General features: G+C 36.5%; 1 protein-coding gene across 35 annotated transcripts in view; it reads right to left on the bottom strand.

Moving 5' to 3' along the window:
* MEF2C (myocyte enhancer factor 2C) overlaps nt 1–24,608 on the bottom strand; it is a 130,945-nt gene that overhangs the window by 22,981 nt on the left and 83,356 nt on the right. For 16 of the 35 annotated variants that reach the window (XM_085566577.1, XM_085566601.1, XM_085566590.1 and 13 more), the window contains 4 exons: nt 11,259–11,318; nt 10,975–11,112; nt 4,300–4,486; nt 3,145–3,192 (listed from right to left, as the gene is read on the bottom strand). In XM_085566577.1, coding sequence (XP_085422703.1) covers nt 3,145–3,192; nt 4,300–4,486; nt 10,975–11,112; nt 11,259–11,318 — 433 coding nt within the window. Of the gene's footprint in view, nt 1–3,144; nt 3,193–4,299; nt 4,487–10,974; nt 11,113–11,174; nt 11,319–24,608 lie in introns of all 35 variants that reach the window. The other 19 variants (XM_085566591.1, XM_085566603.1, XM_085566598.1 and 16 more) reach the window with 5 other exon arrangements.

Here is a 24,608-nt window from a genome sequence, read left to right as displayed (position 1 = left end):
AAAAGTTCAAATACAGATGCAAAGAAAGACATCCCCCAATACGGTTCTATTTTAAAACTTTAAAACTATTAAATTTTTTTTTAGTTTTCTATCAAACTTTCAACATAAACAATGAATAAAAATTGAGTTCAGATAATTGACAGTACTAAAACTTCACAGACATTTATTTGTGCTCAAGTTACCTGTAAGTGGTTTTTTTAAAGACTACAGTCTGTTAAAATCAAAAGAACTTCACATACTCTACATGTAAACAGGTAGATATATCAGCCTTCATATTAGTCATGCAGTAAACTAAAATGGATTTAGAGCATGACTATTAGAGTCCAAAAAGTTCTTGTTGTGCCTTTCAATCAAAAGCCTATGTTTTGAGAGACTATTGCCAAAGATATTGCTGTATTTATAATTTAGCAAAAATACAAAATGTGAAGATCACTCCAATTTTGTTGGCAGCTGCTACTATCACATGATAGAAACCACTCAATCAGTGTTTGGCTGAGACAACAAATCTGAGACAACCTTGGTTTACCTTATAAATACCATACATGGTAGTTAGTTGTTTAATATAATAAAGAAGTAGTCAGCTTTCTAAGTTCTATTTATGTCTTGGGCCAACTCCCAAGGTAAATTGTGGATGATTCCAGGGTTATTACTTGAAATAATCTGAACCAATGAAAAAGCATACTTCTTAAAACACTGTCTTAAATAATAATTTTCCATTTCTGATATTGCAGTAATAACGCAATTTATTTTTCATGCAATTTATTGAAGTAGTGCAGAAACTGAGGTCTGGTGCTAGTAACAAAAAGTAGTTTCATTTTCTAGTGTTAGAAGTTAAATATTTTGAATATATGCTATTTTTTGACATTGTGGAAAAATGCAAATTCAGAAGGTTCTAATTTGTCCAGAAATATGAACCAAACATGATCATGCTACCAGCTTCTGAGATACCAAATAGAAGAAAATACACAAGTTTTTATTTCTTGTGAAATATGATGAATAAAGAGAACTTTTGATGTTTATTCTTCTTCACCTTAAAGAAAGATGGCTGTCCAAAATATCGCTGTTGTGGAATGATACAACTATGAAAGAGGATTCAAACTTATAGTGACCTTTCCATCTTTCTTCAGCCCTTTATCTAATACTTTATATTGTTCTGCTTTGAAGAGATTTAGAAAACATTTCTTTAACAACATTTAAAGCTTTTATTTTCTAATAAAGAACAAAGACTATACTGGTAATTAAATATTTATGATGTATTCTTAGCAATGTTCCTACTATATATAACTCTCAAATCAATTGCTTACTCCAAAATTGCATTGCTTGAGAGCTTAATGCAAATCCTTAATTTTTGTTTAAGAATAATTAAACCATTGTCTTCTTATGCTTATGTATGCTTCAAATATATTTAACACCCCCCCCCCCCCCCCCCAATATTTAGAAAGAATATAAATTTTCGGGTGGTGTAGTGATACACAGATTTTATTAAGAGCAAGGATTATTAACTGAAATGCACATGCAGATGAATTTTAATTTTAATATGACCCTGTTTTAAAAGAAAACACTGCCTTCTTTACTAATTGCTTTTCAGTGTGTATTTAAAGGAATGGGAGACTAATAATGAGGTGATGATATTTGTAAATGAGCCAGGAGAAGGAGCCCCTTAACAGAGCGATCAATTCCCATGCCAGTCTCACTGCTGTTGTTCCTGAAGTTCTGCTCAAGCTTAAAAGAAAGATGAAATGCAAACACTGCAGAATGAATATTACTTTAGCTCTGTTTCAGAGGTTAACAGAAGACAATGAACAAAACTATCATTTTCTGTCATGCTATTTTTTTGGGGTTTTTTTGGAGAACAAAGGAAACTGAAGTGAAGTTTCCATGGTCTGTCTTCTCTACTCCAAAATTAATACATAATGACTCCTCAAAGCTTTAGTATGTGTTTAAAGTGCCTTTCTGGTACAGTGTTGTGCAGCTCTAACTCTGCTGTGAGTGCATTGCACAAATATCTGTCACTCATATTTTCACATGTGTGAAAATAAAAGGAGAGTGGAGGTCCCTAATTCAGGCTGAGAAAAGACAAGGGAGAAAAACCCTAAATCATTATAACAAAAATAAGTGACTTCAACAGTATTGGAATTGCCATTTATATCAGCCTTGATTTATAGTGCACAAAATGGACCTTCCAACTATTTTTCCATACAATTCTCCCTGAGGGCAGTTTCCCCAGCAAAACATCATGCTTTACCAGTCAGTTGTTTTCTGTGTACATATGTGTTTACTTCTCAAACTGCAAAATTAATTTTGCCATTGTCTTTTGTAATCTGTCTTTGTCATGTCTTTTGTAATCTGTCTTTGTCATAATGCAACATTGCTGATATTGCTAACAAATCACTGAGTTTACTGAGCAAAGGGGACTACTCTGACAACATTGCTTCAATACCACAGACCTCAGGAAGTACAGCTCTTGGTAATTCTAAGGGAGCAGGACTAAATGGCTTATCTTTTTCTCTACCTGGGTATTTTGAAATTTCTTTACCTGCTGTGTATCAAGCAGTTAAGCAAATACATATGACAAAGCTGAAGGTAATTACTAATTATTTAAGTAAATGCTAAGAGATTTTGCTGACTAGCAATGGTCTTTACAGCAGGGTTTTTACTGTGCATAAACACAATTTACACACAGTACATTGAAGTACAATGAGCAACTCACTATTAAAATCTTTATTCAAGCTTAAATTAATAGAATGAAGCCCCAGTTCCACTCAAATCAATTTAAAACCTTCCCAGGATGCAAAAAGGATCAAGGTTTCTCACACTGACTCCACCAGGAGTTTTTCTTGAACAAGGCAAAGCAATGCACCCAAAAGTTTTTATGGAAAGGCTAATGTGAAGTAAACCAGACATTTGTTTCTGTGGAATGTGTTGAGGTGTAAGATTTTTGATGCTGCTGGAAAACAAGTCTCTTTCTACTAATAGGAGAAGCAGAAATATCAATGAATGCTCCACAACCCAGCTGAGGGAATTAAAAAAATGCTAATGGATTTTTACTATCCCCTCTCCAAAAGGGAGCTATTTTAGAACTCAGCTTTTGAGGTAAGTAGTTTTTTTACTTGGAAAAATAAATATAAATTCTCCTCTCTTTACCTGCACTGGTGCCTGCACCGGTTGTGAGGTCCCCACCCATCAGGCCACCTAGGAGGTTTGAAATGAAATGTAAATAAGCACAATAAATTGTAACACTCAAACATTCAAAATATTTTCTCTACCTTCAATCAGCCTGCTGTAGTACCCATCATTTCTTTCCTCTGGCTTCAACATGCAGTCGAGTCAGACCCATAATTATAAAATAATGATATTTAACGTTACCTGTAAAAGACACTTGCCTTTCAAGGACAAACAAAATATGGAGTACCCATAATTTCCTTATTTTAGTTTCATGCTTCCACAGCATAAGAAAAATTATGTTTGAAAGTTATGTATAGTAGTCTTTCATTTGAAAACTATCTTTAGTTGAATGCTAGTCAGAAAAGTGAAGGATTGGGAGGAAGAGGCTGAGGATTCTTGGAGAAGAATGTAACTCAGAATAAATACATATACATAGTTTTTAATTTCCTCAGCTTTGCACAGACATTCGCACTAAGGATTTTTGAAACTTCTCTTTGCACTTGGAAGCCTCAAATGATTCTTTGAATCTGGTGCACTTAAAGATCTTGATGTTGCTGGAGGCAGACAGATTGAAACAACCTAATCCCCACTTACCCTAATCATAGATAAGCTCTAGTCATCACCAGAACAAAACACAAACCCTTGCTATGTATAGCACTGAAGTATAGAGCACAACTAACATTAACCCACCAAGGAACTTGTGAATGAATCAATAAAAATAAATTCTGCATTTAGCATGTAGACTGATCATTTGAGTAATGAGTGTTCTAATTTAATGCTTCAATTTTTTTTTACATTGGCTACATTTTCTCCTGTGCTTTATGTTATAATGAGTACTTGCATGAATTAAGTAGATAAGCTGCCTTTTTATGAAAAAGCATCTTGTCTGCCCTTCTATCCTTTATTGACTTCACGGATTTCCTTCAATCTTAGTCAATATTCAGTATGCAGGGTTTTTTAAAATTTTGTATTTTATTTTTTGTGTCTTGATTTTTCAACATAGCAATTTTGGACAAGCTCTTATGACTGTTAAAAATAGAGTTCCTTTTTCTTGGAGTACAATTTAAAGTGACCCAAGGCATGCAAGTAGCTGATAGGAGAGCATTTGAAGGAATGGGATTAAACAGAGCCTACCTGTGTTACCTGCACTTGGAGGCCGATGTGTCACACCAGGGGACATGTTATTCCTTTGCAAAGAAGGATGAGCCAGTGGTAAAAGGTTGGGGTTTCCCAGCGAGCTGACTGGGTTACTGTATACCAGACTGTTGTGGTTGGACACTGGGATAGAAACTGGCATCTCAAAGTTTGGTGGTGGAACAGCCTGTACAAGTAAAAAAGGAAAACAGATACAAGAATAGTACAAAACTGAAACAGCCTTTAAGTACCATTACTCTATATTTAGTTCAAATATTTTGTACTTGATGGGTAAAATATTTGTGCTTGCCCCTTTCCCCTAAGACTCAAGAGAAGAGTATCAAAATAATTACCAAGGCTTTTAAATATGATTTTTCAAATAATGATTCCATCTTCCTTTTAGGCAGCTTGCACATTTATTCTGTAAGACCTGGAAAGATTTTTTCCATCTTTTCTATTTTTTACTTGTTTAAAACAAACCTCTGCCTAATGCAGCACAATCTTCTATTTCTTTCATTCTTTGAAGTCCTATTGTTCACTTGTCACCTTAATCTAGTGTCATAGATTACTGCAAGATAAAGGTTACATAACAATGGTAACTTCATTATATGGAAAAAAAAATTGTAAGAGATATAATGCAAAAGGGAAGGCCTTAATTTCAGCTTGTGTCTCTTTAGCACCAGAATTATCCCAAGTCACATAAAAGACACCAATAGAGTAAATCACTTTTTAAATGAGTTTCTATCTTAGCTTGGAAGGGCTTAAAAAAAGTAAAGTTCTCCTCAGGGACAGCTAACAAATACAAGAATATTAGATACACACTAGTCTTTGTGGGCTGTTTTTTGGGAGATGGAAGTGGTGTTCAGTGATACCTTTTCAATATGAAATACCTAAAGGCAAGATCTTCTGAGTTACTTCCCTTTGCAAGAATGCTTTTAAAATAAAAAAAACAATGCAAATAATGTACCACACTAACAGAGCTTGAGAGGAGATGTATATCTCATTATGCTTTTAGGAAGCTCAGTTCAGGTTTCCTTGGCTGGTTGTGACTGTTGGTTGTGGTTTCTTGGGTAGCAGTTGCTTGAATTTCCATAAAAATTATGACTACATTAAAAATCCATATTTAATTTATTTGTTTTTAAAATTATTTTCTTGCCTTTTTTATTAGAAAAACCTTTTCAGAATTACCAGACAGCATTTTAGATATTCAATATGTGAATACAGACCAAGTACCCCTCAATTTGCAAGTTTTCTAACATTTATAATCTTATGAGCTTCAAGAGCTTAAACATGTCAAAAAAATTCTTTAAAGTAGACTGGTAACATATTCCAAGGGAGGAAATCAAAGGTTTTAATTTTATTGTTGGTAGCTGATAGTATTGGTATATCTTCAAGAACCTAGGAGGAGAACTGGACATATCAATTGCTAGTCAGGCAACTGAGGCACCCTGACATGCCACCTGTATCTCTTCTCTGGCTGGAGCTGTGGGCTATGACATCTGTATTACAGCACTGTCATCAAATTACAGTTATCCCTTAAGGTTGGTTTTTTTTTTTTTTATCTTTCTTGGTTCTCTCCAGGGACAGAGAATATATTACTCTAAATATAGAGGAATTATTTTGCCTAACCACCAAAACAAAGAGCAAGATTTTCAGGGTATGACATTAAGGACATTTTATACAAATGCCTTTTAATTATTTTGAAGTGTTAATTTTAGCTCTGATACCCTCTCGTTTTTTGGAGAGATGGCCATAGCAATAGTAGTTGAGTAGCTGGACCTGCTGGCATTGCTCCCCATCCTAAGGGCGCAAGGGAATTTACTTCCTTTTGCTGAGAAGCTGAAATGCACTCCAAGGGCTGTATTTTTCATAAAGCTGATTGATTCAAGGAGGGGTAGGAAAGGAAGGTGAGGTGATTTGGGAATCCACATGTTCCACATCTAATCTACAGATGTAAGAATCTATATGTAATCTGCAGCCTTATGACTCAGGTCTAAGATCCTTGGAAATAGAGTCACATAGCATAATCTGAAACATTTTATCAGCTTGAAGGTATGTTTTGAAGCAAGTAATTCTTTATATTGGCTACAGAAGGACCTAAAATGTTCCTAAATCCCACGTTAGTCAGAAGTACAGGACTGTGGAACTTGAAGTCAGTGTTTGAGCTCTCCATGTTTCAGTCCCAATTACAGCCTGATGTGAGACACGAATAAGCCAATATGGAGTTTCTGATTATTGCAACATCCAGGGCTGTGATGGAATTCTCTCTGCCTGGTGGCTTTGAGCCCATGGACCAACCAGTCTATGTTGCACTGACTGTCACTGACAAGGTAGTACTTTGTGTGAGGTTTTTGTCACCCTATGTCACAAGACCTATGAAGTCTGCCTTCTGAGACTGGGTAGAGACTGTTATTGATTGCCTCTATTTTCTTAATATATTTTCCTAATCTAAATTTCTGTTAGCTAAACTTAAACACCTGTATAAACGCAAAACTGAAAATCATGCCAGAATTTTAAAAGCTTGTTTACTTTAACCACTATGCTCTTCCTTCCATGTACAAACCAAACTGTTCAAGATTCTTATTTTTCTACATTTGTACAGCACTAAAGAGCTCAAATCTTGGTACCTTTTTGGGTTGCCAGCCTCCCTAGTCATGTGAAACTGTTACTTTTCATTTTGTAATTTAAAAATACTTTTTTAAAATAGCTGAATTATTTGTTTAATTTCTGTATGAATGGTCTAGTTTTTGTCATTTTGCCTACTATCTGGATTAACTTACATCTTTTAACAGAGCACTTCATAGGCAATTTTATTAGACCAACGTTAGTTTACTCTCTGCTTTTCAGCACAATATACTATATCTCAAATACAGTAGTTTGTATTTCTTCTTTTCCACAGTCAAAACTGAGAGAGAGAAGTTTGACTGGGTAAACATCAGTATTAAACACTACATCTCTAGGTACAGTTTCCTCTGTCTAACTTTATTAAAGTGTTACACATTCCTCACCAAGAACTGCAGATTCCTTAGTCATTCCTGGTGGTGAGCCATGGGTTGTATTGATTCCATCTCAGCCTGATGGACGTTAAAGCTTCTGATGCACTTGTGTAATATCTATATTAGTAGGAACTAGGGAGGAACTGAGGCCATCTGCGCCACAGAGCAGTTCATGTCCATACTATTAAGCTTTCTCAGCCTTAAAAAATCATGACTACATGTAGACTGACAATTGGAAATTGTTCCTGGCCTGGACTAACAAACAAAATTAGGAAAACGTCAATGTGAATGTAATTTGGCATCAAAAGATATCAAAAGCCTGATGGGGACTGTTCAAAGAATTCACCTCAGAAATAAGAACACTTCATGCTGCTTTAGTGTGTTTTTTTTTTTTTTTTTGTTTTGCTTTTTTTGCTAATTCCAATATAGACAAAGTCTATACTGTCATGTGTATAAAGTTTGTCACATTTTGCCTATTTTTTCCCCTTCCTTTGTCTTTCTCCTTTGGACACTATTGTCAAAGAGGGCAGATGGCTCACCAGAGATGATACTGCCAGTGTACAGCACACAGTGTTAGATGGTCACTCCACAAGCTGTGGTACATGATGCCAAAAATGTGTTGGGCACTCAACCCCCTTGGAATTTATGGGCCAAATATTCTGTGTTAAGTATTGGATTTATGTCTCCCATGCTCAGCCAGGACTTCATTTCTTTAGAGACAGAGATACTTATAGCTTCCTTATTGTGAGCTATTTCTATCTCCTCTGCTTTCATCATTCTTATGAAATTTACAAATAAGTGTCTAATTATTATCAGATGATTTAGGACAATATGAATACTTATCCCCAGAAAATTATCTGACGAAACATTTGGCTTAGCTGTTAGGAGCAAAAGCCAATGCTGTTTTCATTTGGCAACAACATTTTTATGTTACAGAACCAGGCAGAGGCAATGCATTGTTTTATATATTTTGTAAGTAGTGATTTAGAGACTTGACTCAATGACTTTATTCTTAATTTTGTTTTCTTCTCTCCCCAGTTTTCTTGGCTACCTTTGATGATCACAAGTAAATGAATACATCTTCCTTGACTTAGTTATTCTGCATTGCCCAGTTAAGGATATTACTTTATACATTCCATATTATTTATATATAAAACTAGATAGTTACAAATTGCCATTATGCATAAGTTGTGATCTCTGTCTTGCCCATTACATCTCAGCTTATGCCAAGAGAAGTTCCTGTTGCATTAGCAGTGAATATGTATTGGTTCTTCCTATTGTGGTAAGGAGCTTGATGTAGGACAGAGGCCCTGAGCTCAGCTTGTGATGTATTCAGAGAATGGCTATTCTGTCTTATATGAAAAAATGCTAAAATTTTGCTGTTCTGTATCTCTGAAATGTCTCTGAAGTAATTTCACAAAAAGATTAATAGACTGCACCTCATAACCTCCTGAAATGTAGGAAGTTATACCCCAAATCACCAATTAATTCCTGAAGCAGGACTATATTTGACGTCAAAAAGTTATATTTAATGAAAGCAACTGGAAGAAAATTCCATTAATTTTGGGAAAACAAAACTCATATACCATGCTCAGATTAACTGTCTGTTTTTCAAATCTTATATATTTCCTCAGTTTACAGAAAAGACAATTTTTTCCCAAATACTTATGGAGGTAAATAAAGAGATAGAAATCACTACTACAGGAATGAAGTTTTTTTTCCAAGGATTTTTTTAATGTCTTAAAATTTCAGATGATTATAACATGACCTGTTTTGTTAGGAAAGAAAAGAAACAGGTAGCATGAGATTAACAGATGTTCTGAAGGATTACTCCAAATATATTTTTAAGGCAGAAGAGTAGCTTGAAAATTCCGTCAGTTTGATTTGAAAAAGCCAAAAGTCATCCTTGAAAGAGAAACAGCATGAAAGAATGACAATCGGTGAGATTTTGATGTGAAAAAGGGTTAAGCAGTCTGGCTTAAAACAGACTCCCTAAATACTGCAGTCATCATTTGTCAAGCTGAGTTGCATCCTGAAAAACCAAATTAATAGTGACAGCTTTAGAGCTTTTTTGTTCTGAGAAAAACAGCTTTCCAAAAGAAGCAAATAAAAAGGGAGGCAAAAAATGTGGATATATCTGTATTCCTCCCTGATATTCTACATACATGTTGAGCACCCTTAACCAGTTATTTTAAATATTGCTTTATCAAATTTGATGTTTTCTAGTCTCTGGGAAAGTATTATTTAATGTCCTTATAGTTTTTCCAAAATATTTTTGGCCTGATGTAAGAACTTCTTCAAATTTTAATTTTAATCTTGAGTGAAAAATCCTTCTGCTGAGACTTAATGGAAAGAACACTTTGAGTGCTTGAGACAGAATCTGACCCTCCTTAAGAATTATCCTCATAGTTGTCAGATTTTGTATGTGCAATTGACTAACACTGTACAGAAGACACTGTGCATTCTGGGCATCCAGACAATATTTTTGGTAGGTAACCATGCAACCTTTGAATGGGAATGACAAATGAACACCTACAAATCATCTCTTATTCTTGTCTTTTAGAAATAAGAAGTTACCTATGCAAATTCAAATGCTTCTTTGGATCTGAGCAAATATTTGGTTTCCTACTTTGTTTTCCACAGACACTTGGAAAACCAATCAAATATAACCTTCAAACCTCTATTTTTTTTTTTTTTTGGTGTGTTTACAAATTTACTATTTGCTATTTACTATTTACTATTAAACATAATGACAAATAATTCATCTTTTGTATGTCTCGTGCAAAACAAATAGGACATGCAGAGTTATTTCTCTTAGATATCTGGCAAGGCATATGACTGATTGTTAGAAATTTTGACTTGGTTAAAGCAAAATTTAGCTCATGTTAAACCATTAAAGTAATGCTGATGACGTCAAAGTAAATTCTCTGATAAAGCTGTACAATCACCCCAACACACAAACATGTCTGAGACCTGCCATTAGGTTCTCATGCAGTCTGTTTCTCTGCAGTGAGCAAGTAGCTGTAACCCTTCAGTGCTGCAACTGAATTTAGCAGAGACAACGGAGAATTGAAGTAACACACACTAAAAACACTAATTACTATATATACAGCAATCTCAGTTCTACATTGCTTTTTCTATATCACAACAGAAAGTATTCTGTCAATTTGTTAGCCAGTCCACAAAGAAAGATTTCCGCTGTTATTTTCTTAAGTATAATTTGGGCAAGTGGTGTGGTAAAACACTTCTGAAAATCAAGTGAATATAGTTCATATATATATATATATATATACATATATATATATATATATATATATTTCACTTCCTTCTGTAGGTTTCATCCATAAGAGGCTTTGTTTGTGTGTTAGAGTCAGAGACTTGAAAGAAAAATATGCTGTGTAAAATTTTGTCACCACAGTGTTTACTTATATATTTGGCTATTAAAGCCTCTTTCTAGCTGAATTTATTTCCTTAAGAAGCCACAACTGAAAGGGTTATGGTTTGTTACTGCAGCAGTTATTCTGTGTAAAATTTTGTCACCACAGTGTTTAGTTATATATTTGGCTATTAAAGCCTCTTTCTCGCTGAATTTATTTCCTTAAGAAGCCAGAACTGAAAGGGTTATGGTTTGTTACTGCAGCAGTTATCAGCAGACAGCCATCTAACCTTTGGTACTTACAGGTATTTTATGGCTCTTGATCATATTATCAAATTCTTCATTAATTTTTTTGTATTTTTCTTCAGTGCGTGGGGTGAGAGCATAAGAGGAGTCAGGATCAGGGCTTTCACAAGCTTTGTTTTCTTTCTTGTGCAATGCCTGCCAGATTCAGAGAAATATCAGAAAGTAAAAAAATATGAAAAGGAGCTCAGAGTACTTACACATAATCTTTGCCTGCTGATCATTAGATCAATATCTTCATTAAGTTTTCTGTACTTGTCCTCAGACTCAGGGCTGTGACCTACTGAATCATCTGCATCAGGGTCTGGACTGTCACAGCCATTAAGTCCTTTCTTTCTCAATGTCTGAAATACATAATTTGGGAAGTTCAATCCTTGACATGGGCTGCAAGAAAGACAGTGTTAAAGACACACAGACTACTCATCATAGAAAAGTGTATAATTTTGCTTTAAGGAAAGAAAGTGACTAATGATCCACCACACTGATGTGTAGTTTCTGACTATGAGGACCATACAAGACCTCTTTGTTCTGAAGCTGGTAGCAATCAATAAGGAATGAATCTGGCAACTAACAAAAAGTTAGTGCCTATGCTAGTATCTCCCCTGCCTCATGATTCCCATATCCCACAGCATTAAGGGTTTAAGTTAAACACAGAATGAAATTTATTTTAAGATAAAACAAAATTAAAATATTTATCCATACTGTTTACAGTGGAAAACACCACTTCTTTCCTTTTAAGGAAGATGTAGGAGGAACAAATGGAAAAAGAATTGAACCTGCAACAAGTTTAGGAGTATATTTCTTCACAGATGAAGAATAATTACCCAAATTGAATTATTGAATTCAAGGACTTTAGGAATGTTGTTCCTAAGTGTCTGCTTGTGACAGGACAAGAGGAAGGACAGAGTTGATGATATGGCTATGAAATAACAATTAAGAGCTTCTAGACATGATGTTTACTTTTTATTGACTACACTTAGAGTGCTGCAAATGCACAGGGCTGAAGCTTAATGCACAGGAAAAAGTACTGCTAAAACAGATACTTAGAGAAAAGTCAAAATGAAAGAATTTCACATTCAGCTATTCAAATACACACAACCATGATTATCATCACTAAGATAGGAGAGTTGAAAAATCTTAAATTTTCAGAATTGAATCAGTAGCTTGCAATTCAGAACAGTTGTCTGGCTTCAAAAAGGTTTTAACTGATCTACCTTTACAGAATACCAAAGAACAGCTGTAAGCTATATTAAGGTAAAAAAATATGAGAAGAAAATGTGGACTGCTCAAGTACAAGCAATATTACATAAAGAAAATTTATTAACAATTTCTCATATTTAGCTTCAAGAATGAGTCACTCAAAAACTCTTCAAAGTCTACAAACTTTCAAAGTTACCTTGCAGTCCCTTCTGTGTTGAAATCTGGCTAAGCAATCTCAATTACAATGAAAATATAATATTTTTCTGTTAATAAGTGGCTAATGTGTGCTCTTTGCCAGTGTGGGATACTCTGGTATCTTTATGCCTTCTCAAAATGGTTGTATATCTGCTTTGTGTTCCTTCAGAAATAGTACATGTCATAACTATTTTTTTTAATGATAATGTTCAGCTTACTACTGTTACTACCCTTAAATATTATAATATCATGCCTTGTTCTCATACTATGGAAAACCCCCTGAACCTTCTATTTTCATCGACTAAGCAAAGTGATGGAGATCTGCTCTATGAGATCTGAGGTTTCCAATCTCACATTGCAGACCTCTGAAAGACTTAGGCATTTATGAAAGGTCGGCTCAGTGTACATCTTTCTTTTCAAACTTCATATCTATAAAGACTTCAAGTGAAATGCATCAGCTACTTCCTTAACACCAACAAAATTATCATCCATTGGAATAAAAACTTGAGATGCTAAAACAACCTGAATGATTCCGCGCGCCTTTTTCCATTCTCCACGCTCTTTCATCTTTTAAATGTTAAATGTTCAGTTAGCAGAAGAGGCATAATCATACATGATACCTACTGCTAGCAGCTTGAAAAAACCCAATTAGCAAGAGGGTTTTGCAATTAGCTGCTGTTTAATAGATTTAATAGACACAGCAAGATATAGTACAAGCAAAATGTCTCATTGCAATCTCAACTAACATTCTTCTCTTCACATAAGCACAAAACAGTTTTTCTCTGAATTCTCTGTTTCAAGCTTAGGTCGAGCTGTCCAGACATAAAGCCAAGATCAGCACACTCTGAACCATTTCCAGAGCTCATATGATACACTGCTGATTCCTATGGAGTCCCTGAGAACTGATGTGGATGTGAGCTGGACTAAATGGCTTTCTCAGCTTCAGGCTTTGAGATGACAGACAAAAAGAAATATGAAAAGAGAAGAACCAGAGGAATGCTTTGTAGCCTCTTTGAATCTTTTCCTCTCCCATCATTCACAAATCCTTGTCTGCTGCATTCACAAGACTGCGTCTGTGAGAAGCAGATGCATCTTGCCCTCAGCATACTCACAACGCCCTGAAGTTCTGCAAATGATTACTTAGGACTCAGCTGAAACAGTTGCAACTGTGGTTTGTAGAGGTTTGGGGATGCAGTGCACCTTTCAGATGCTCAGAAGAGGAAAGGCAATGTGAGCCAACATATGTCTTGCAACAGTCTCCAAAAAGACCGGATTCCCTCCCATCATAGAAGTATTTTTACTAGATATTTCTTTTTACATTATTTTCATACCGTTAGAAAGCAGGTTGCTTGCCACACTAGGCAGAGAAAAAGCAATCTCTATTTTCACCACAAAAGCCAAGGATGAAATGTAATAAATTGTGCCAATATTCTACCCAAAATTAACTTTAGCCCTAAAGAGAAGAGGCAAACCTTTCCCTTGCAAAAACATTCAGTGTCGTGTTTTTGGCTGGTACCTTGGCTGATGGTGCAACTAAAGCTCAGTAATGCAGACCACTTGCTCCCTGCCTATCACACCTCAAAAAAATTCAAGTCAAATCAAACAAATACAGGCATAAACCCTTAACCCCCACCTAGAAAACACTACACAAATCCCAAACAAAAACAAGAATGCATTTCAATGAGGTGGGTTAAGGCTAGGCAACAGGAATCTCTACATAATATTTCAACTAAAAGGCACAGCTCCTAGCTTTGTGAGTGCTGGAACTAATGCCTAGTTCTCTGTGAATTTTATTTTGGGGTAAAGTGCAATATGAAGAGAAGGTCTCTTGTGGCAGGGTCTCTGGGGATTTCTCTTCTCAGTACCCATCCTTCTGCTGAACCTTTGCTGCTTCTGTTTGTCACAACTCAGGCTGAACTGCTGCCTTCAGCTGAGAGTCCTTCTGGGAGTAATTTCTGGTTCTCTTTTCTCGCATAAGAATATACAATTTTCCTGAAACTTGTTGGAATTTCAGTGCCTTGGAGATCCCTCCCTTTGTACTAAATGAGTAAAAAATAAAGTTGTAAGGGAAAAGAACAGATTGATAGATTACACAGGAACACACACGCTAACACCAAAGGAGAGTAGGCTGAAAGTGACATGCTTAAACTCCGTAATAAGGAAATGAGTTGTATCAAGGGCAGAAATAATGACCCGGAACATATTAGGATTATCTCTGGCTCCTCAACATGCAGGCTACAGTTTTCCCTATCTTATTGCCTTATTCGTTATTTTACTCTCCTCCATGTCATTAACTATCACATTAAACCTCTCTTTTTTTCCCTTCATTTTTTCCATTATTGGTGTGCTTTGACACAGCATAAGTTTGTACTGCACAAATAAAAGTGATGCTGACCAGTGTCAAACTGATTAACACTTTTTCACAAGCTCTCTGGACTTTGTGTCAACATTTCCTCCTCTCCTTTATGTGGTGGTCATCTCTTGAAAGAAGTTGGTTCTGGAGTCTTTGACCCAGTCTTACAGTCATTTAGAAGCAATTTTTCTTATGATGTTGAGTTGTCATATATTCTTACAAACCCTGCAACAGACCTATCATATCCTCCTGGAGATTAGCTAGCTTCCGAAGATTTCAGGACTATTCTGAGAGTTTTTAAAAGCATAAAATAACACAATTATATAGTGCATAGCACTCTAGAGAACCCTAAGCCAGATTTCAGTTATTTTAAAGAAAATAAGCTATTTTTCAACTACGGAAGCTCCACTTCTTCCAAGCAATTAAACAAGTAATTATATTGGACTCCAATAACCTGAAATCAGCCAAGGCATATGAAAAACAAAATGCTTAAATGAAAGCAACCTTTGGCTGAAATCTGCTGTGCCAGCAATTAGCCTAAATCCTACTCTGTAAATCTCAGAGGAGAAGTGCTAACTTTGTGACATGCTGACTGCTGCAAAATGAAGTATAAACAACTATTTGCTTTCATTTAATGCAAAACTTATCATCATAATGGAAGCTCAAAAGAAAATATGGCAGTAACACCCACAACTGATTTTATGAAGGCAATGAAAATCATTGTAATTTTGAAGACTTTTGAAGACTAAAAGCCTTTCATTTTCCTAATCTAGCCTCCGTTTCTATAGTTTTGTCATCCAGATATTTTTTGGGTCTTTTTTAGCATTTCTTTAACAGAAGGAGTGGAGAAGGTTAGAAATTATTTTAATTTTTTTTCCGTCTTGTCATTTAGTTTGTTCATCTTTCTTTTTAATTGGTTTATCTGCTGTGGAACTGTAGCAGCAGCTCTTTGACCACAGAGAGAAACACAATTTTCCTAGGCATTATTCTGGGAAAAGTCTGTGAGAAGATAAAAGAATGAGAAACAGTTCTTAACTTACTACACCTAGTATTTTAAACATGTAAAATATATTATAGAAATTTGTTCACAATAGAATAGTTTCTTACCAATAGTAATAGTATTTAAATTAGAGGACCAATTAGTTCCAACTAATTAATAGCAATCTAAAAACCAATAAGTTCCTTAATAAATAATTATCAACCTTCTATAAATATAGAAAATCTATATCACTTATAACCCAGTCCTGGCCTGTTGCAATGACATGGAGCTGCTTCTCATAGCATTCCAGGGCTTGGAAATAGTATAGTATAGGTTCCAAATTAAAGACTAGGTCAGTTGATGAGGTTCCCAAAAGATTCAGACCTGCCCAATATGTTCCTTTTTTGATATCGTCTGCAACAAAGACCTAACAAGGTTAGGTTAACCACTATCTTCATTTGTGTGGTGAAAACTGTGATCTCACTGGGTCTTCTTCTGTAATAAAATTTTACAGTATGGAAAAATTCGGAATTAAAAGTCCACTTCTAAAAATTTCCATATCTTTTGTGTTGTCTAGAAACCACCACAATGATCTTTAACTGACAAACCCACTAGTGCCAATCAGCTGACTTGCAATTTAGTAAATTGTATTTTGCTGTCAGAAAAAAACCTTCAAGTGCCCTCCATTTTCACTAGCACTTTCTTTCCTGTATCTGGATGGAAAAAATTTTTTAGCCACCAATTATAAATGTTTTTGTCTCTTTTCTTTTTACTGGAGCAACATATTTACATGTTAAGGCAGAAAATAGACAACTTCAAAGGAATTATAGGCTGCAGTGTTCAACTGCATTAGCATTTATAGTCATTCTATGACTCCAAAGAACCTCTCCTCTCCTCTCCTCTCCTCTCCTCTCCTCTCCTCTCCTCTCCTCTCCTCTCCTCTCCTCTCCTCTCCTCTCCTCTCCTCTCCTCTCCTCTCCTCTCCTCTCCTCTCCTCTCCTCTCCTCTCCTCTCCTCTCCTCTCCTCTCCTCTCCTCTCCTCTCCTCTCCTCTCCTCTCCTCTCCTCTCCTCTCCTCTCCTCTCCTCTCCTCTCCTCTCCTCTCCTCTCCTCTCCTCTCCTCTCCTCTCCTCTCCTCTCCTCTCCTCTCCTCTCCTCTCCTCTCCTCTCCTCTCCTCTCCTCTCCTCCCCTCCCCTCCTCTCCTCTCCTCTCCTCTCCTCTCCTCTCCTCTCCTCTCCTCTCCTCTCCTCTCCTCTCCTCTCCTCTCCTCTCCTCTCCTCTCCTCTCCTCTCCTCTCCTCTCCTCTTACATGTAACCAATGTCTCAAATTTTATTCTTCATTAATGCAAACTTCTTAAAATTTTACATTTAATAATGGACATAAGCCAGTATGCTGGTACTACTGTACGTTAATTGTATATTTAGGAGAATGCATAAAACATTATTACAGTTACATTATCTAACAAACTCCATGCACGCAAAAATGTTTAGCAGTAATACAGGAAAATTGAATATTTTTTACCTCTTTTTCAAAAATCATAAAATGCTTTTATGGTTTGTACTCCTTTTGAAACAAACTATAGAGCTTATATAAAGCTGAACTTCTATAACCCCATGCTAGTCTTTTCTATACTACTTTACTGAAGTTTCAAATAAAAAAATTCAATTGTCTGGTACCGTAAGTCTGTCTTCAAAAAAATACACATAAATGTGCTTTTGACAATATTACACCAAACCCTCTGCTTGGATTTGCCTTTCATTTACACATGCCAAGTGATTATTCTCACCACCTTCAAGTACCTTCTCTAATCACACTTCTTGAGAAACCAAACTGCACTGACACCCTTTGCCAGTAACACCTGCTTCTCTCTGCTTACAAATGTTCGAAGAGTGGATTTGACAGTACACAGTACATGTGTACTGCAAGCTCAACAGGGCGTGAGATCTCCACCTGATTACGGAGTTCAGTCTATCCTTTTTCACTCACACACTTGTGTGCTAAGGTGTCTCTACAATATTTTGCAGTGTCAGTACAAACAAAATCTGTTTTTTAAAAAAGGGCACTAGGATAGTGGAATTTTTGCTTTGTTACGTATAGCTCTGTTACTTAACTTGGGTATGGGGGAGCTCTGGAAGGTGGTACACCTGGCACAGCCCCAGAGCCCTGGGACTCATCTGTCTGTGCTGATCTTGCAGCCTGGAGCAGACTGGTCAGCACCACCACATCTTCTGCTGCTTTGCATGCCTCATCTGCATTAGAGAGCACACCTTGCTGCACTGCTGTGCCTACATTTGCCTACATGAAGCTGGAGAGGTGAAGATTCCAGAGGTTTGTGTGCTCTCTAAAAGAGAGACTGCAAAATCTCTTTAATGCTCAATCTTGCCAACTTGCCAGTCCTTTTCTGTTCAGTATTGATTAAATTACACTGGGCAACTTTGGCTTTTTAAGTATAAAGAACATACATCAGACTCAGAGATCCCACAGCAGCTAAACTAAACCATATATATTTTTGTGATTTTCTCTGAAAGAAACAAAACAAATCACATGAGGACTCCAGCATTAAAGCTTTATATTAGAATTTCTGCTAATGCATGCTGTTCAGCTGGTAAAGAGGAGGCTGAGGTGAGGACTCATTGCAGTCTACTGTAATGAACTTCCTCATGTGGTGCTTCTTCTCTGCACTTCTCTGTGGTGCTCAGTGGCAGAACTCAAGTGACTGGCCTGAAGTTTTGTTGTGGGAGGCTTAGTTTGGATATTAGGAAAAGATTATTCATCCAGAGGGTGGCTGGGCATGGGAAGAGACTGCTCATGCTAGTATTAACAGCACCATGCCTGTCAGAGTTCAAGAAATGTTTGAACAATATTCTTGGGCACATGGTGGGACTCTTGGGCCGGTGATATGCAGGGCCAGCAGATGGACTTGATGACCCTTGTGGATCCCTTCTATCTCAGCTTATTCTGCGATTCTGTGTAAACTTACACCTCCCTATAGTCACAATTATTTCTTCAGACATACAAAACACTTCTGTCCATCATTTGTAAACTGTTTTTAAAAGAAGAATTTAGATCTGAATAGTTCTTGAGATTCTAATTAAGGATATTTTCTCATCCTTTTGGCTTACTCCCATCCATCATCGTGTTGCAAAAGGTCTGAAAACCCACATATCCCTCTGGGCAGCTGACAAGATTCCTATGTCAACCCTCAATACAGGGGATCACATTTCCTGGCCTCTGAAAGAGGAGATGGCAGAAGCACCTGCTGATCCCAGCCATCCAGGAATCTATGGGGGGAGAGTAGCATCAAGTGACTGATGGTGCTGGCTGGCATGATGCAGCTGCAGCCAGCAGGGAGTGGGTCCCCAGCAATGTCATACATCCCTGTCATCTGCACCTGTCAGTGCCAGCACCTGCTGCCCCATGGCCATAGATAGCTGTTCCCGTGGTGCTGACTGCGGACACTGCTGCTTGTTTTTTTTTGTCCTTTCTTCACTCATGCTACTGTCACAAATCTCAGTTCTCATGTGGTCACAGCTACAGGAGTGCACTGTTTCAACCTTGCAGATATATACACATAAATATGTGTATGTATATCTTTATCTATACATTTATATATATGTACACATATATGCAAACATAGCCTCTACTAAATCACATCTCATCACCTTTTTATTCAAATCTAGATGAATTTTTTAGAAGTGCTCACACTTGTATGATCAGCTTCCATTTGCTATGATGCAGTATAATACTACCTTAATATTGTTGGTTGCTGCATTAGTGGAGTTTAAAAAGGGATATGTTTCTTCATACATGACTAGCATTTTCTAAATAATGAATTCACATGTGAGATTAATTGGAGGTGTTAAGATTAGTGACATAAATGTAACGATGACCTAGTTGTGATTATAGTGTCTGATGAAATCCTCTCTGTATCTGAGGTCTACAAAGAAAAAATACTGGCTTTGAATGAACAGAATTCCTTGTAAATGCTAGTAAAAATTACTGTAAAATGCAGTCTTCACATGCAAAGACTGTATTCAAATGAAACTTCTGTGCAGATATTTTTCAACCTGTATTTGAAAAGAAACTCAAATTTTGTTCTGAAAGGCTGTCAGTGTGTTATGCATAAAATTAGCAGATTATCTAACTTAGATCAGAGATCAGAGATATCCTCAGGATACTTATTTTTTAGTGATGGAATAGTTATTTGTGCCTTTTGAGTACCCCAACGATTCTAACTCTTTACTGAGGGTTCAAAGGCCCAGGCATACTTTTGAGTTATGGAAACATGGAAGATGTAGGTTACTCTCCTGTATTTCCTACCTTTCTTTCTACTTGCTGTCCTCCTATGAATGTGTGCTGTCTGCAGGATAAAGGCCAGCACCATAGCCCAGTAGCAAATATCCTATTTTGCATCCACTACCTTTTTACAGAAAATAGACTTCCACTGTTTTTTGAGACAGACTGCAGAACAACTAACCTAATGAAGACAAAGCTTCTATATTTTATCTACTTCCACTAGTTCACTGGCAGGAGCATCACCATTCCATAGCCAGACCTTGAAGCTGAGGGGTGTAAAGATAACCTCAAGACAGAATAGTTGCATTTCTCACTTTTTACCCTTGACCACAGCAAAATATCAGTCCACTATATGCCTGCCTGATTTTTCAAACCCATTGAAGTGTATGAATTTTTTAAATGGCCAGGTTTTTTCCAAGCTTTATTGAGCATCTTTGAAAGAGAACAAGATATTGATGAGACATAGCACATTTGATTTGTACAAGGTTTTGCTGTTAGACACAGAAAGTGCATGATTGAAAAAATAAACTTTACAGTAGTCCAGAAGAATAATTTCAGATTCTTTAGGGAATATGAGCCCCTCAAAAATAAACACTGTAATCATCAACAGGTTGTTATTTCACTCTTTCTTTTTATGTTCATCTGTCTATAATCCTCCTCTGGCTCCAACCCTTCTAGATGGAGCACCATCCTTAACATTTTCATTTGTGTCTAATTTAGTCAGACATATACACAAATACAAGGCTGAAGTCAGATCTCACTTACACTAGTGTAAATTTGTAGGTAGATTTCGAACAGCAGTAAAGATACCAGTAAAGATATTCTAGATGTACAGTGGTGTTACCAAGTCTGTTACATCATTGTTGTTAGCTCTTGAAATATAGAATATTTGAAATATGCAGGGTTTAATATAAATGACTGCAGAAAAAATTAACTGTTTTAAAAGTAGCTGGTGTTTATCCATTATATAAAGGGGAACATTTAATACTGAATGCCATATTAAAAATAATTTAAATGTGAAATACAGACCTTGAGAAATGTGAAATACAGAAGAACACATAGCTTTACAGATTCTTTTGTTACAAAAACTATTATGAGAAAGAATGACAGCTGATAGGAATTCTTCTTTGCATATAGTTTGAGTATTATTTATGCTTTAAAAGATCCATAAGAGATTCTGAAATGATATCTTTAAGGACTGCTTCATACATTATTAAAATGCAACCATCCTGGGAAGAATATATTGCCAACTTGTGTTGCTTTGCTAGTCACTGAAGTTTTCAGGAGCAGAAATGATGGCTTCCTCAGACAAATTACAGTGTAGCATATGATATAAGTTAGCTTGGATGCAATTTTTCCTAGACTATGAGACAAACACCTTCACTCTCAACCATGGGGCAAGGGAAACTCTGATGACCACAGTATTTTGCTTTTCTCTTTCATCTGAAACAGAACACTTCCAGCAGCACTGAACTCTGCAGTACTGACTCAGAAAATGTCACCCAGTGAGGAAAGAACACCACTTCATTCAGCATCTGGCCTTCCTTTGGAGGTCTCCCATAAAAATCTTGAATGAATCAATGTTCTGAACAGGTTTGTTTTTCCTCTCAGAAACCGAACGTTTATTTACTGTAGACCAAATGACAGGGTATTACAAAAGAAAAAAAGTACCAGTATTACAATGAGCAAATGTTTCTTCTATAGGAAATAGAACATTTCCTTCTGTTTTCACAATAACATTACTACTTATCCATTGCAAATGGATATATTTTTCAAAACAATGTATTTTTCAAATATATATTTGAAAAAAGCAATGTATTTTTCAAAAATGGTGAATTACAATAGAGGCTAGATCCCTGAAACTCTAGCTTCCTATTTCTCTGCAGCATGGAGGCCTTAAATAGCACAAAGCAACAACCATCAGCTGAGATTTCTGATGAGACAGATGTCACCAAGGAGGAGGAGATGGAAGGATCTTCAATAAGTTAGAGAAAGCAAGTTACAGAATTTGACAATCCAAATTGGCCCATGATTTTAACTATGGAAACAGATAATGCAAATGATGCAGAATTTAAGATGTTTTTTCCCTGTATGTAAGTTCTGCTATTTACCAGAAACACCCATGCAAATTTTATCTCTCTTTAAACAGTTGTTAAAATCTCTAGACTGTGTATTTGTCAGCTTACTGAAGTCTCATCTGCAAGAAACAAAGAACTGGATTTTGTTTTCCCATGGAAAATACTACAGGAGTGGTAAGATGCAGACAGAAAGTTTACAAGCTGAAATTTGCAGATAAATCAACTAAACACTAGCTATAAAAAGAAGTGAGAAAGTGCAGTCAGGAGTATGGAGAAGCTCAATGAGACTCCAGAACTGGATGATTACCTTCAAAAGTTGGTCCTTCAGGCATAACTTCTTTAAAAGTCATACTGCTCCTATTTCTCTGCTCTTCCTTTGAGATAAGTAAGCACTTCTCTCAAAATGAGAGAATCAGAAATAACTAAGTTATAAAAAAATTGTAAGATTCTGAAAAGCTTTTTGATAATTTTCAGTCAAGAAAATTCTAAATTTCTAATACGGCAAACTGTGCCATAATGGAGGGAGAAGCCTCTTTATATGAAATTATCCAAGGGTTAAGCTGTATAGCCCAAGTAGATGCAGTTAAACTCCCACTTCTCTTACTGACTTCCTGCTTTGGGCTTTGTTAACTCACTTTTCTATAGTTTTCCCTCTATAAAAACGTGAATGACCACCACCATAATTGGGGTGCTATAAGAAGGAAAACCCAAGCAAATTGTAACATAGTCAGAAGTATTAAATTGGTATAAAGAAACAGATGGACCTTCACATACAACTGCAAAATGTGGCTTTCTTTACATGCTGCCCTCTGAAGCTATTACATTAACAACATGATGGTCAGTTTCCCAAGCTCTGCTTGGGAAAGAAGGAAGCATAAGAAACAGAGCAGCTTTTAATTCTTATCACTGCTAGAGAAAAGAGGTATGTCAGAGCAAACCCAAGATCTAATGAGAAATGGCCAGGACATAGTTTACAGAGGAACTAGAAAAATCATGGCTGAGAAAAGGAAAGTTCCTGGAAAGGAAATTACCAGGAAATGAAATCTCCAAAAAAGTTCCAAGAAAGAAAAGTTTCAGGAAAGGAAAGAAAAGTTTCAGGAAATTTCGGGAAGGGAAGGGAAGGGAAGGGAAGGGAAGGGAAGGGAAGGGAAGGGAAGGGAAGGGAAGGGAAGGGAAGGGAAGGGAAGGGCTCTTCATTCAGGATCTAAATGTTTTGTTCAAAAATTTTTATTCTTTTTGAAGCAGCAAAACATTTTAAATGTTAGTGTTTTTTGATTGGATTTCTTTTTAGGACAAAATTATATGTTTTTAAGATGTCTTAGTGTATTGGCCTGGCAAAGTCTTAGTATCTGAGTTCTTAAAACCTTTAAACATATGGTATTTACAGAGAGGTATCTGTGGACTACAAATTGTTCTCCACTTGGGTCTTCTATTTCCACAGGAGAGGTGAACAAATGGAAAAAGATTTTGGCCTTCTTAATTTTTCTAAGACTTTTTAGAAATAGGCATGAAGGACACTGTGAATATGGGTAGAATAGATATTCTTTCACTTGATGAAGACTCAAGTGTGGGCTCTTGACCAGTTTTGATCTCTTGCTACTGCAGCATAAATCACTGTACAGGGCTGCCTGCTCATTGCTGCCATCATAAGCTTGTCACTGCAATCCAGAGTTATGGAGCCGGAGCAGTCAAGAGGTGGGCACGCATTCCCTTCCTCAGATTCTGCTGAGAAGGTGCAACTTCCAATGCAGGAAATGAAAAAAATAGCTTAGGGCTACTCACATCTCTAGACAACACAGGTGTTTCCTCAGACCCTCCCAGAGTCATGTCACAGATAAGAAGGGGAGCTTTTCTAATTAAAAAACCCAAATCTAAAGCTGCCTGGTGGACTGCATCTGTTTTAATGAATTGACCAACAGGAAAGGTTTTACACCATGGATATTGGCAGTGTTCGGTGGACTATGTTCCTGAGAAAAAGGTAAACGTTGATTTCTGGCTGAGAAAAATATTCAGAAGCCACCAGTGTTATGATTTTTTCCTAACATAATCAGCCTGTGTATAAGGAAGACCATACAGAGTCCTTACCCAACAACAAGTTCAAATCCACTGGGAATTCCACTTGGAAATGGTGCAAAAGCACTATTCCCAGTCTTCTTGTGCTGGAGGCTTGGACCAACTACAGGCCAAACTTGAAACCAGTATGACGTGAGCTGGAAAAACAGTGATATTTCTGCAAGAAAACTAAGCTCATTTACTTATTCCATTAGTTCAGCTATCTTTTAAGCTGTATGCAGCAATCCACCTGCTGCCACAGAAGCCAGAGCTCTTTCCTAAGCTCTGGAGAGCACTTAGAGTGCAATATGCAGCCTAGAGTAAAGAGTATTACATAGAATGATAAAGGAATACTTCAGGTACTCTAACATTTATTATGAATACAGAAAATTTAATCAGATGCTAACTGTACCAATGAAAGCAGAGATGTGATAAGATAGACTGGGATTACTTAAAATAAACATGGCTTTTCCTTTTGGT

Source organism: Lonchura striata, chromosome Z (assembly GCF_050655825.1).
Source record: "Lonchura striata isolate lonStrDom1 chromosome Z, ASM5065582v1, whole genome shotgun sequence".
In the NCBI taxonomy this organism is placed as follows: domain Eukaryota; kingdom Metazoa; phylum Chordata; class Aves; order Passeriformes; family Estrildidae; genus Lonchura; species Lonchura striata.
Note: the sequence above shows the minus strand (reverse complement) of the source record. Positions and strands in the feature narration are given on the sequence as shown.